This window comes from Centruroides vittatus, unplaced genomic scaffold, assembly GCF_030686945.1.
Source record: "Centruroides vittatus isolate TY-2023 unplaced genomic scaffold, ASM3068694v2 contig_460, whole genome shotgun sequence".
Lineage (NCBI taxonomy): Eukaryota > Metazoa > Arthropoda > Arachnida > Scorpiones > Buthidae > Centruroides > Centruroides vittatus.
In genome coordinates, this window is record NW_027122256.1 from 1,941,331 (window position 1) to 1,957,274 (window position 15,944).

At 29.0% G+C, this 15,944-nt stretch overlaps 1 protein-coding gene across 1 annotated transcript in view; it reads left to right on the forward strand.

Annotated features, from left to right (window-relative positions):
• Window positions 1-352: 352 nt before the first annotated feature.
• The window catches only part of MAPk-Ak2 (MAP kinase-activated protein kinase 2), a 44,879-nt gene continuing 29,287 nt past the window's right edge, over window positions 353-15,944 (forward strand). Inside the window, exons 1-2 of the mRNA XM_067273030.1 lie at window positions 353-744; window positions 11,761-11,900. Coding sequence (XP_067129131.1) covers window positions 412-744; window positions 11,761-11,900 — 473 coding nt within the window. The 5' untranslated portion in view covers window positions 353-411. The remainder of the gene's footprint in view (window positions 745-11,760; window positions 11,901-15,944) is intronic.

Consider the following 15,944-nt stretch of genomic DNA (forward strand, 5'->3'; position numbering starts at 1 on the left):
AAACAAAATTCGATGGCTTTTAAAGTATTTTATAAATTCGAAGTAATCGAGAAGATATTAACATAAAGAACAACTTTTTTTATTTTTTATTAGCATAATGCGTAGAAAAATGTCTTGTTATAAACACGAAATAAAATAAATACGATTTATTTCGTTGGAATAAATATGTCAAGGATTGTAAAAAATGTAAAAATTGAAGAAGAAATCGACCATATTCACACTTCCAATTATAGAGTTAAATGAAAATACTGTAATTCCGTCCTACACAGAAAAGCGTATGCAATTGGCAGTTTTATATTGTGTCGTCACAAGAGAAATTTCTTATGCAATCGCTTCGTCTACCGACGAGAACAAGTCGCCCTCTGGGGGTTATGCCGAGTGGCGAGTTGCTATGAAAGCTCGCAGCCGTGGATGGATGTTAGTGATGTGTATTTTCTAAATTTGTATTTTGTTTTTGATCCCTTTCCAATTGTCATTCATGAATATAAAGTCGTCGCATTATTTCGTTTATTAAGTGAATTATTTCAGTTGATTTTTAGTGCTTGTGTGTGTCTATTACCCAAGATAAAGTCTAATACAATGTGCGATTACGACAAACTAGGCAATGCACGATCGACTCTGGTTCCTAAATCATCACCACTCGCGCAGGAATATATTATTTCGGAAAAAGTACTCGGTTTAGGAATTAACGGCAAAGTTGTAGAATGTTATAGTAAAAAAACAAGACAAAAATACGCACTTAAGGTAAGTAGGCTGTAATAATTAGTTCTACATCCTTTCACATCAAGAATAGAAATTGAGTTACTGTTGGCGGAAGTTACATTAACTCGGTTATTTTCATGCCCAACCGTCTATTTCATTTATAAGACATCTTATTTCCTGAAATATTTAACTATTTACTAATGCTACTTCCAACTAATCAGCATCCAACTAAGTAATGGCTCACCAAATTTAATTAATGTTAGTCATCACTGCTGTGAACAATTATTTCGTTTTTAAATTGAGTAATAAAACGTCTGAACGTTCAAGTATATATTTTAAAAATGCAATATTATAGATAAGTTTGAGATTATTTCATTTGTAGTGTAAATATATTGGTAATGGAAGTTTAAATAGAATTCCTTATCCTGGGTCTATGTTTATATTAGATAATTAACTTCACTATTTAATAATGAGTAACACAATAATATAAATTCATGAATTTGTTATACTTATGAGTCTAATTACAAACATTACAATTAGAATTATGTATGCATAATGTAATAAAATTATTATATTGTTTACGTATTGCGTAACATTAATTAAATTCATACAAACATTTTGAATTATTATTACTAAGCTCTCGCAAAATTGGTAGATGTTTTGTATAAGTTTATTTATTTGAGATTTCTACTGATTTTGTGTGATAATATTAATGTAATGCTTAATTATTTGTAAATATATCGGTTGGTAAAAAGCCTAAGAATTTATAATATGAAAAGTGAATTCTCTTTTTTCTTTTGCTTTGCTATCAATTTGTTCAGGGTGACTTAGTTTCTCATCAGATAAACTGTCTTGTTTTATCTGAAAATAGTAAATAGTCTTTTAATATATAAATATTAAATATATTAAATAGTCTTTTAATATGAAAAGTGAATTCTTTTTTTTTCTTTTGCTTTGCTATCAATTTGTTCAGGGTGACTTAGTTTCTCATCAGATAAACTGTCTTGTTTTATCTGAAAATAGTAAATAGTCTTTTAATAAGAATGGATGAATCGGTTTTTAATGCAACGCTGTTAATAACATGAATATATGTCAATAATCACAGAACTGATTTAAATATTGTGTAAAAGGAAAACACAATTCCATATTAATTAATCCAACTTTCTTTTCTTAGTTGTTATATATATTTATAAATCATAATAAAAATGTATTATTTTATTATAGAAACTATATCTAAAGTAGTTTAAAACACTTCAGTTCTTATATGTTTAAGTTACATATAAAAAAAAACTTATAGAATATAAAAATTGAAAAAAGCAAACATTAAATAATTCAAGGACCTTTATTTAAAATTAGATATCTTGCATTGTTTAATGTTCTCTGAAGAAATGCAAAATTGACTAAACATAATGTACAAAAATAGTTGATAATGAAAAACTATTACTTTGTTAGTTTTAAATTTTTTGAATACATAATAAAATGTATCAATTAAACTTGCTGTTGTTATATCCTTATAGCAATGATACAATAACATAATAAATGTTTAAACTGTATTGAAAGAACACTTATCTATTATTATTAATTATCTATTACTAATATCTATTATTTTTGCCCAAGGTGTGGCATTACAATTTTGTGATTATAAACATTGAATCACAAAATTGTAATGCCACACCTTGGGCAAAAATAATAGATATTAGTAATTCTTGTGTAAATAAGCATGTAAATTAACTTGATTGTTATATATGGATATGCAAATTAGCTAGTATTTATGAACCTTTCACATGGTTGTATCCTCATAATAAAATGGCTTACATATCATAGCTGTAAGAGAATGCAAAAAGATTATTAGCCCACTGCAGGAAGTATGTTCACAGACAGAAGTCACAAGAGCATTTGAATAAGCTCAAAGTATAGTATCAACCTTGAAAGAAGATCAACTTACTGGTTCAGTATAAATCTAAAGGTCATGCAGAAAATCAAAATGAAAAAGACAACAGGCTGTTACAAAGAATTTATTCTAACAATTATTTTATGATGTCAAAAGAATTAAATTTTGAGTGGACAGAGTGGAGTTAGTGTTAGTGATTAAAACAGTGAGAAAGAGACTGATAGCAATAGGTTATAGCACTTGAAAGGCAAAGATGAAACCAGATATATTGAAGAAACTGTTATGTGTAAAAGTGTACAGAATGAATTCCCGAGAGGTAGAAATATATTATCTTTAGCAATGAATTGTACATTGGAGCATGATGATGACAATGATGTATTTGACTGGAGGAAGAGCGAGAAAAATTCCCCAAGCTGTGCTTCAAGAAATTTTCCAAATTTCTGCAGTTCATTCTGATATGAAGATAAATATCATGGAAAGTACAAGGAAAATGTGCTAGTCTTCAAACGAGTGTAACACCCAAATTATATATGTAAATTTTGGAACATTTCTTGTTACCAATGATTAAAGATGAAAATGAAGAGGTGATGGTTCAAGATGACAATGCACCATCACCTCAGATTAAATGTATGAATGATTTTCTTGATGCATGCCACTTATATATGCTGTAACTGCAAAATAGCCTAGACACGAATTCAATTGAAAATTATGTCATCTCTATGTGCATAAGAAACAATAGCCATTTCAATTCGTATAATTTTTTGTGTATTTGGATTAATTAAAACTAATAAAGTGATGTTTTGTTTTATCAATTATTTTGTCCATGAGTTGTATTTGTATTTTTTTAGTGTAATTTATAAAAAGTTATATTTTGAGTTTTCTTTTAAAAATTAAAACAAACTGCTTTCTACAACTAAAAATAATTTATTAGGAATATTTTCAGCCTACTGATTGGTTGGCTTCAATTAAGTGCAATTTTGAAGTATTAGTAAAAGCAGTTTGTTTTTTAATATTAGAAATATGTAATATTTTAAATATGGTTGTTGAAAATAGATTTTTCAGATGATACTATCATCATAAATAAGCTAACTAAATGTGATAAAAAGCAATTTTTTTTGTTAGTGCAATTGTAGTTAGTTTAAATTTCAATAAAGAAGTTAAAGTATTGTTTTTAAAATGTAAAACTTTAGCATTTTGTTTTTGTAAGTTTATTATGCTTGTTTAAAAGGAACTTAAATTTTTCAAGTGATAGTTTTTCTGAAATATGAAAGTTGAGTTAGTAGATGCTTTTGAGAAATAGAAAAAAATATAAATAAAAAAAAAACCTGTAATAATTTAACATTTTGCCATTATATGCTATATATGATGGAAACTTTATTATCTAAACTTGATGTGACCACAGGTTGTTCTTTCAGATAATCCAGAAACTCGGTTAGGTTATACCTAAAATACAAAAATTGTTGTGTTTTGGGTATAAGATCAACTGTAACAAATTTAATTTTATGAACAATAAATATTGTAGTGCAATTTCTGTATTTGAAGATTACCTTCAATTTTGAAAAAATTAATTTGTTATATTATATATAATATACAAAACTTTGTTCCATGGCACTACAGATGACATAGTGATTTCCAGTGTCGTGGACTGTTCGGTCTCTGTATATTATACTCTACAGTATGTACAAGCTACATGTTGTTTTTTTTTTAACTATTTTGATAATTGAGTTTCCACTATGTCTACTGAAAATCTGGTTTTTAACCAAATTAGCATATGTTGTTTAATAGCATGAGAAGATTACCATGTAACATAATTATACACTGATAGAGATACATTGAAGAAATATGCATAGATATTTGAAAGTCTAAAATTTTTTGTGTTAATAAATTTTTTAAATATTCATGCCTTTATTCATTTAAAGCTGTTCAGACAATAAACTAAATTTTATTTTAAAAAAGTTTTACATTTTACGTATTGATAATTTTAATATGAATACAATAGAACTTTGGTTAAGAAGTTTTTCTGGGTCCAAATTAAAAAAATCCTCTAAACATTCTCTAAAGCTGGAACAGTTGATTAAAGACACTGCAACTACTCAAACCTACTCCAGCACATTGATATTTAATGGAAGCACAAATGTTTTCAGCTACTTTCAGATGCCTTCATTAGGTAAGAGAGCCATTTTTACTTTCCTGGCTGTTATATAAAACAGAGGGAAAGTATGGTGATTGGTCAGAAAATGACCCCTCTGAGATTTTTATATTTTTGGAAATGGGACACCTTGAAACATTGAGAAAATTTGGGGGATTTTTCTGTGTGTGGGGGGGGCACAATTTTGTTCAGTCTGTTTGAAGCTTAATAACTCCTGTGCTTTTTGTGAAAATTTTCTGAAATTTTGAAGGCAGGTTTGTAAATTGGGAGGATTGATTCTATTAAATTTTGGTGGTTAAAAGTCAATGAGGTCGGGAGATAAAGGGGAGTTGTGTGTCATATCTCCAGTAGGATTTATAAACAAATTGTAAATGCTAATAATGAGTAAAATCATTATTAGCATTTACAATTTTTTTTTAAAACCCTTACCTATCCTCAAAATTAAGCTTTTTGACATTTTATAATAGTTAAAACTACTAAAAGTTTTTAATAATACATGATAACAGATGGTGCCATCAAATGTTGCTGGGAAAGTTAAGCAACTCGTAGCTGGATTTTTGGATAAGAGCAGGTGAAATATAAAGTAGGTAGGGAGACCAGAGCAGGTTGAAACAGTACACGGTTTAGATTTTTTTCATTTGCAATTAAATGTGTTAAATTTTTTATAGGAGCAATCAAAAATCTTTTTAATTGAGTCCATTTTCTGGTTATGGACAAGGATTTCAGTATATTTATGGAGGAAATTTTCTTTAACATGGACATTTTATATGAGAAAAATTTATACATATCTAATATGGAAAAAATTGGAACTTTTGAAATGTTTGTTATATGGGAAAACTTAATGTGGGAACTTCTTAAGAGTTGTACTGTATATAATTTATAAGAGTAACATTTTCTGGAAAGAGATTTCTTTTTAGCTTTGACATTAAACAATATTTTGAATCATCTGTTTTAATCTAATATTGAAAATTGCTCATAGTTCAGCAGATCTTTATTAAAAAAATATTTTAATTAAAGCATTTAAGAAATGTGGATCATTGTGCTTGATGCCATGAATTTGTTATACGAAACAGAAAAAATTTAAAATACTTTAAAATTAAATATTTAAAATTTTGTTATGCATTAGAATCAAAATTAATCTTAAATATATTTTCAAATATGATACTTATTACTTTCCCAGATGTTATATATAACAGATGGAAGGTATGGCGAGTGGATCAAAAAATCATCCCCGAAATTTTTATATTTTTGTACTCGGGATCTTGAAACATTGAGAAATGCAAAAAAATTTTTTTTCCTGTATAGATACTTATGTGTATGTATGTGGGGGGGGACAATTTGAAGCTTAATAACTCCTATGCCTTTTGTTGAAACTTTCTGAAATTTTGTAGGGAGGTTTATGTATTAGGAGATTTATGCTATTCAATTTTATCAGTTGAGGATATAATATAGAGAATCATGTGTCATATCTTGAGTAGGGTTAGGCTAGATTTTACTCGTTATTAGCATTTGCAATTTTTTTTTATAAATCTCATCTCCACTCTCAAAATTAAGCTTTTTGCGATTTTATAATAATTAATAATAATAATTTTTTTAATAAAATCTCATAACAGATGGTGGTGCACACAGTTTTAAGTTTTTGCCAGGGAAGTTATGCAAGTTTTTGAATATTTCTGATTCTAATTATTAACCCTTTTCACTAAATATATCAGCAGTCTGCATCGGATAAAAATTTATATTGAGGTAACACAGTTATTTCAGAAACTGGTTTTTAAAATTATCATATGTGAAATCTTACAGAATTTTTTGCAACTATTAAATTTTTTTTGTAAATCTTATATAATTTGCATTAATGTTATGTTAATTATTTTCATATTTATTATTTATGTCACTGACATTTTTAATTAAATATGAGTTAGTATTTAAAAAACTTTTTTTATCCATTACAATAATGGATAAATGTTTTTTTTCCACAAAATTTGAAACTTCATATTCTTTTATACAAAAACATAAATAAAAATCAATTAATAATAAAAATACAGGTATCTATAGAATATTAGGCTAAATAGAAATATTTTGATGTTTTTTGGCTTATGATTCTAAAGAAACTAATGGGTTATTAATATAAATTATTATTGGTTTCTGTGAATCAATAGATATTTTCATTTGTAAATACCTGTAAAAAATGATTAATTAATTAATTTCATTTTATATGTAGTTTTTGTTAATGAAAAATAGATGTGTTTAATTTGAACTTTCAATTTTAGATTTATTAAAAAAAATTTAATTTGACAATAAATTAATAAGTTTAGACTTTTTTCAATAGAGCTATTAGGAAATATTTTAATAGGGCTATTAGGAAATATTTTAATTGTGATCTTTGTACAAATTAATGATACACACATTAAACATTTATAAATACTATATATTTAAACTTAGAATAGTTAATAAGATACTAACAAAATTCATATATACAAAAAGTTCCAAAACAATGAATAGCCTAAAATTCCAATAGATATATATAAAAAAATTTAAAAGAAACAAATATAATCTGTATAAAAATTATTATGAAAATAGAAGAACCAAAGAACTAGCAAAATTTATCTTAAACATACGTCAAACGAAACCCGATATCATAAGCAAATACACCAACAACTGTCAACAATGCTGGAAGAGGAGATTGGATTGAAGGCCCGGGTAGCGTAACTGGCAATGCGTCCTCACAGTAAGCGGAAGTTGCGGGTTTGAGTCCCGCTTCGGGCCGATTCTTTTTTTCCAGTTTAATCTAAATTAATTAATTAAATATTATAATTATTAATTTTAATAAGAGATGGTGCCTAATGCCTAACTCTAGTGCCAAATTTATTTCTAATCTATAATCACTTATTCAAAATTTAGCCTGATCATTTATGGCAGTTGTTGGTGAAAAATTTATCTTTACTTAGACTATTCTGCAATTTTTTTAAATGTTCTTATGCTTTTAAAAAATTATGCTTGTATGTAATAAATAAAGTATTTTCTAACTACCTTTCCATTAAAATAAAACACATTAAATGCAGTATTTAAACATTTGTCAAATATTTTTCTAAGTCTTCCATTAGCAGAATTTAGCAAAAGATATTTTGTTGTTTTGTGTTGTTTTTATAAATGTTGCAAATTATATTATTGTTCCTTGGTAAATATAAAGAATGGTAGTGGTCTGCAAATAAAGGCCTATGCCATTAATGTTTAATGTTCTTTGTCTTTTACAAAAATTTATAAATGAATTGTTCTTTTTTTAAATTTATAAAACAAAAATGTATTTTAAAAAATAGCCTAATATAGTCTTAGTTTTATTTAACAGTTCTTCCACTTTATAAATAAAAATCTACATACAATAAAATCCATAAAAGCTGGAATTACAAACCAGTAGTAAATTACCTTTTCCATTTTGGTAGGTTTCTGTTTTGAACAGATTTTATTAACTTTATTTTTTTTTTATTATTATTTTTAAATTACTGCAGATAAATATCACATAGTAACATTCATATATTGAAGTTTATTACTAGACTTAATTCAAATTAATCCAATGTGATTCCAACTAAAGATGGGAGTATTTGATTGCAAGAATTTAGAACTACTTATTTCTAAAATGTTTTTGGTATTCCCATGAAAAACTTGTGCTAGATATTCAAATAATTCTTGTAAGTAATCCTTATGAGCTCACACAAAATGTGAACAAGCTAGTTTGAGTTCCAAAATCCTTGATCAAAAAATGCAAAGTTGAGGACACTGATATCTCATAGTACTACTCAATGCTTTAAACACTCTTAGACCAACAATGAACTATATGAACTATAGCTAATGAATTTAAAGATGTGTTTTTGGGAAAATAACATACTCATTGGGCTGTAATTTGAAAAAACTGTAGACCTATAAATGTTCACTGTTGTGTATCTGTCTGACCTTCCTTAATCTTAAGAACAGAGTTAGATAGATGAACGCTGAGACCAGATATAGAAAGCTTAAGGGCAGGCGGTCCTGATTAACTATATGCAAACTTCCGATGCAAACCGAAAGTCACATTATTTCAATTAAAAAATTTTTTTCTGAAAGGAATTAGGATATACCTATGGTCACTTGCTGAAGTAGTAGTGAGGGTTTCGCAGCTTTCAATGTATCTTCCTAAAGAGGTGGGGGCCAGACACATCTGTCCACTCCTTGGTCCTGCTGGTGAAGAAAGTAGGAAGGTCAGATGTGTTAAGTGTAAAACAGTTCAATTCATCCAGGAGATCGTTGAGGAGCCTTCCCCTGTTGTCCTCCTCCTCATGAAACCAAGTGGGACACTTTGCATTCACATAACTAGCCACAATGAAACCCTCACTCCCAAGCAAGCAGAGGACCTTGCGAAGCTCATTAATGCACTCCTCGTCTGAGTCAAATGGTGAGAAGTACACACTTAAGAGGTATTCGACCCTGTCTGTGTTTATGGCTGCCACAGTAATTCTTTCTGAACTTAGTTCAGGTATCATAGCAACATCAATGTTCTTATTTCTTACAATAATTCTGCATTTTGGCCTTTGATTTGTGTTCTCCTTGTTAAGAATGTGCCAATTACCAAAGTGGACAATCTTATTTCCTACCGTATATGGCTCTTGAATAAAACTAATATCCACATCAAGGTCATTAGCTGTCTTCTGAACCATGGAAGAGGCCACCTTACATTTTTGGGCATTGATTTGTAGAATTTTAATTGTAGAGTTAGAGTTGGCCATGGTGGTGAGGGGGCAGTATGAATGGGAGTGAGTCCTGTTAGTCATATATTGTCTGCTTTGCCACCAGTTTTTTATAATTTTGCAGAACAGAGCAGGAGACATCAAATGCATTATGCACTTTACTGTGTTTCCTACCCTCCTGCATCACTTTGTTTGCCCTAGTACAGTTGGTGCACTTGGGCTCTTCTTTTTTATATGGGCACTCCTTGTATTTGTGCCTTTTACTACAGTGACTGCATCTTTCCCGCGAGTCACATTCCACTGCCTTATGTCCAAATCCTGTACACCTATAACATCTTAGAACTGGGATGTAGTCATCAACTACTAAGGTTCCCTACTCATAACAAATTCTTTTGATGTTTGTCCATGTGTTTCATAGTGCTGGAGTCACACTTACTGTGATATGTCTAAAATCCTCCATCCGTTTGGCATTTATAACATGAGTAATTGACATTTCATGAATGAAAGTTTCTGCAGAGAATTTTTCCTTTTTCTGCATTTTGTTCATAAATTTTCCTTGCCAATTCATTCCTGTCCTCACCCTTGGGAACGATTTAATATGATTAACCACTCTGCAGTGACTGAAGGATATATCTGTCAAGGGCAATTGTGTGGCAGTGGTGAGGGACGGATATATTGATTAAATTCTTTTGGGAGTATCGCCAAAAACTACCATGAAAAAAAAATTCACATAAAAATGAATTATGTAACAATAAAAAAAGACTTTTTTTTACTAGGCATAACTGTTTACAAAATCTTTTTCCGAAACAGTAATGAGAAAAAACATGTGAAAAAATACTTTAAAAAATTTTTCAAGTTTATTCTCCACTACTTTGGGATAGCGCCATACCTGACTATCCCACTGTTGAAAGATTAATCTAGGGTTCTTTTTTCTAGGTTTGGAAATCCTGACTTTTCTGTTCACTTTTGGCAATGTCTCAATTGCCTCTCTTAAGTTGTTAAGCTCTTTTTCCATGTTAACTTTGATTTTAATGTTCTCACTATTTGTTGGTGAGATGTTCCTCACACCGATATTTAGAAACGTGGGGTCGATTTTTTTTCTTGGAAGGCGTTCATGACCTCCTCTGGGCACATACGCTCACCATGGCAGATGCCACTGGTTCCAGGATTAGTTCCTGCTGCTTACTATAAGGTCTGCCCACAGCTATCGATTCAGCTATTATGCTAGTTGCATTACTTACTTTAGAAAAGTCCCTTTTTAGTTACATCTGCATAGCTGTGTGTGGCTAAGAGTTGCGTCCTTAGGGCCAGGATGATTCCATAGAGGCTATTAGCTGCCGCATACATGTCCATAGCCACTTGCTTTATGCTTTTCCGGAGTTGCGTATTGACAGATCCATATGCATTGGTAGGAAATGCCTTCAGTATTATATCCAGTCCATTGGAAATCGTCGCTAAAATGTCCTTTTCTGGAAGGCCAAGTCCACAAGAAGACATGATAAGCTACAGAAAGTGAACCAATAAGCAAAAATATAAATAATTCTACAACCCGAAGTCATTGTCCGCAATCAAAAACGTGTTCATTGTCCGAACATAAAAATCGTTGACGAAAGTGTTCATCATCCGATCACTGTACAAACATAATGTAAGAAATTACAAGATAGTATTCTTCAGTCTTGTGTAATGGCCAACAAAAGAAAATTATTCTTACTTTTCAGTTTTTGTCGTAGAATTTTAAATATTTCTGTTATTTCATAAATTAAATATTCTTAATAAGTAAGTATTCCAAAATGTTTCTAATTTATTAAATTTACTGTAAAACTTTATTAGATTTTTTTGTCTGACATTTGTTATGTTCTTAATGTTTGATGGAAATTGATTTTTTTATTTATTTTGCTTATATTTTTTACACCTTTAACTCTAAACACGAAATCTACTTAATCTGTTCAAGACAAAATCGGCTGAAGGGAAAGTTGTTTGACTGGTTTTGCTGAACAAATTCCTCTTGTAGCCTGAGCAGTAAAAACAATTTTTTCTCCAGGTACATAGAAAGAAGTAATTTTCAGAGCTTAAAGAGTTAATAGAATGTTAATTGTTAAAATCAGTTTTATTAGAAATGCTGATATTTGTGTAATACTTAGCTTAGTTAGTAATTTAATTTTATGTAGGCTGTATGTTCAATTTGCTGTAATTAATTAGAGAAAATAATAAAAAAATATTTGTAGGATTACAATATTCAGTTAAAGCATTTAATAATAATTAATTTTCTCATATAAGTAATATTACTGAATTTTTATTTCAAGGTATTGCGTGATTGTCCTAAAGCAAGAAGAGAAGTTGAACTTCATTGGAGAGCAAGTAATTGCAGACATATAGTAAATATTATGGATGTCTTTGAAAATAACTATGGTGGCCAAAAATGCTTATTAGTAGTTATGGAATGGTAAGATATTAATTTGTTAATAATCTATTAAGATCTTAATTGAGTAACTTGGCTTTACAAGTAGACATAGCATTATCTGCTGCTAATTTTAATAAATTAGATTATGTAGAATAATTTAATTGAAGTTAGAGTATTTTGAAATATATTCAGGACAAGAGTTATCCTAAATTTTTTTCAATTTTCTCTTGTGAAAAACTCCTTTGAATGTGAATTATCATTTATACTGTATATCCAAAAAGATAGTGTATGACTATAACAGTTTTATTATGTCAACTTTAAGTTATTTCTTTTGATAGATAATATAAATAATATTTACTTCACTATAATTTACATTGTAAATTATGGTGAAGCATTGTAAATATATCACATGAAAAAAGGAAAGTTTAATAGCAAGAAGTAGAGTGAGGAATTTGGTTATAAAATGAATAAACATTATTCAATTACTGTGTCATTATTCTAAATGTATCATCAGTTCATGATTATTTAAATTAAATGTTGTGTAAGACATTTTCAACTTCACAACAGAACAGATAATTTTATAATGAAAAGTTACATAAAGAAGGAAAGTTACTGAACACTAAAGCAACAATTTAGCTGAAATATCTTGAGTCATCTGGGCCTACAAAGGTGTTGTTTACAAATTTTTTAGTAAATGGTAGATAGCCAATTTTGAAACTGTGATTATAAGATAGCCTGCCAGTTATTGTTTTTCATTTAAACCAAAAGAGTGGTACCATCATCAAATTACTATTCTTGCCAGAAGATGGGTGAAAGTCATAGAAAACAATGCCTTGTATTTTAATGAATAAAATATATCTATTTTTCTCAAGCAATGCTTTCTTTTCTCTTTTTGCAATGTTTTTCTGTTCTTCTTTTCTCATGATTTTATCCATGAACTTTGACTCAACCTGATATTATGCAATTTTCATGATAGTTCTAGCAAATATTTAATTATAGGGAGGATAAAAATTATGAACTCTAGATCCGAATTTTTATTTTCTCTATAAAGCAAGTTAATGTGCTTTTGTCATTAAGGAAATGATTTGTGAAAAAAAGTGAACTTGTGTTTTTAGATTACAAAATCTTTAAAATTAAAGATGACAAAATCAATTTTATAATTTTTTACAATTTACAAACTTTTGCTGTTAACTGTTAATTGAGGATGATAAAAAGGAAGATTTTTATAAAATGACTAAAAACATTTTTTTCAATAAATTTCATTGGTGTATATGAAGACTGAAATCTAATTTGTTGTTGTTAAAGGATCTACTAAGCTGAAAAGAGAATAGGAATATGTAGCTTAAAATTTAAAATATTCCAACAGAGACCTGAATAACTTATACAAATAGAAACTAAAGTGTACTCTAATATAAATGATAGTCATAAATATGATAATCAAAGATTTGATGAAAAAAGGAAACACGTGAAAAGTGAAAGATCATGAATATGTTGATGAATTAAATAATTTAAAAACTTTTTACTTTTAACTTTTAAATTGTTTTTTTTTTTAAAGATATAGAAAATAATTATTATATAGTGATAAATTTACTAATTGTTAAGTGGTACTTATGATAATATTGAAATCTTCTACTGAAGATGAATTTAAAATCCTTCTTAAATCAGCAGTTATAAAATTTTAATAATTATTTGTCATCGTATTATATGTAGTCAGTATTTATACAATCTTATTTCAAGTAAATATGAAACAATGTGATCTTATAATACAAAATAGCAATGGTAAATGAGCTACTTGGGGGAACAATATGGTAAGCACCAAAATAAAAGTTTTAGAATACAGCAAAAATAAAATTGTGATTGAACCATAAATTTGAATAATTTTATTCCAACATCAAACTTTTACTGAAAGTGTTTTGCAATCAATCCAGTTTCATAATGACATAATTGGAACAAGAAACAAAAGATCACACCTGAAATATCTTACAAAAACTGAAGGAGTGTAGTGGAGATACCATTATGTTACAGAAATGCAAGAATTATCACATATACTACAATCATCATCAAACAACAAAAACAAGTTCCTGAGAGTTAATAATCCACATAATTGAAATCACTCATCACACTCATTATTTAAATGTGTTGGTTTAAGTGACATAAAGAACTCATGGTATCTAGATGGAGTATCTTCCAGAAGAGACAAGGCATCAGAAACTGTTTGTCAACTGGTCTGGATCCATTGTATTTCAGCTGAAGGAGAGGAATTGGACATATCACCAAATGATTGCCTAAATAATTGGGCTATAACTCCACTAATTGGACTTTGGAGAGAAATTGGACTTTTCCTCCTGTTTTCTGAGATTCACATCATGCCATATATCATTATAGAATGTCTGATTTATGAACAATTATGATAGATTTTCTGAAGTGACTTTTAACTGACATGCATCTCTTAGGTTGACCACTAGGCCATCAACAGCCTTTTTCCTGAAGAAAAATGCATCTTTTAAGTGATGTATTTGGAAGAAATACTCCCTAATCATATCATATACAATAAATGGTGACTTCTTTGTTGATTTTTTAATGATGTCAGACCATTGTTTTGGACTGTGTATGTCTTGCACCTATCTTATTTTACATTGTGTAGAATGTCTGATTAGTGAGTCTTTTATGAGAAGGCCTCTTTATTATTATTTTTCTTTCCTGTGGCAGGATTCTCATTACTTATTATTTCTCCATCACTTGTTATCTGTATAACAACAAACATTAAGTTATGAAATAACTTGTAGTCTGTAATATTACATAGTATTGTTATTAACACACCTCTAAGCCTGATATAGCTAAGTAAATTGCAAATGCTGGTACTTTGGGAACATAATGGTATGTACTGTACAGTACAATACATGTACTTATTATGTTCATGAAGTATGGAAAGAATAATAGAAATGCCAATTCATGTACCTAGAGCCATGAGGGATGTATTCCAGATCCTCATCACTGTTGTCAAGATCACGGAAAATATTATCTTGTAAATCACTTACTGTGGGTAAAATCACAGAACACAATTGGATTCTCCTTGGTGGCAGCTATTTTGTGTGTCATTTACTATTATGTTTCTGCCATGGGAGTCTGGAGGCCACTGACATTTATCACCAAGCCTTTCCCTGCCATCAGTTGTGTGAATTGACAAGTTATACCTTGTTTATATTATTGTGCTACACAAAATGACAGTAGTGGCCAGGTATTACACAATACATAGTGATGATGCTTACCATTATGTTTCCTTGAGCAGCTCAAATAATTTTATACATAGTAAAAAAAATAAAATAATAAAAAATTAAGTAATAAAAAATTAAAATAATGCACAACATATTATATGTAAAAAGATACATAGATTTGATATTATACATGTATATATATATATACATGTATAATAAGTTATATTGAAAACTTATATATAATGTATATATAAGTTTTCAAAGTGACTGCCTCTGGATGCAATGACATGATGAAGATGCATGGAATAGTTATGGATGTCCTTTGGCAAAATATTGCTATAGAGGCTATCAAAAGCATTAACAATGGCTGTTTTGAGATCATCAGTTGATTTTAGGGCCTTGTAATAGACTACAAAGTTCTGTTCTTGCAGTAATTTTTTGGCCAAATTTCCTTTATAGGCATAAAGGACAGGACCATAACTTCAGATTTCTATATTAAGTTCATTATTGTACATTGAGATAGTTTTGGGCAGTTCTTGAATGTTGTGGACCACTTGCAGAGCAATTCTGTGTTGATTTTGCCCACTTTATAATAATTTTTCACAAGAAAAGTCTGGTCTTCCATGGAATATAGCTGTTTGTGCACCATACCTAAAATAACACCAAACTCTTTCAATTGTTTATTTTTTTTTTTATTACTATCTCACCGTCAGACCTCTATCACCATACAACTTCTGCATGTGCAGTTCAATTTCTTTTGTCTAAACATTAATTGTCACCCACTATATAAAATAAGCTTAACATTTATTGTGTTAATGATTAAGTAGGCATTTGCTGAATGTCTTCTTCAAGTTTGAGTACATTTTTTAAG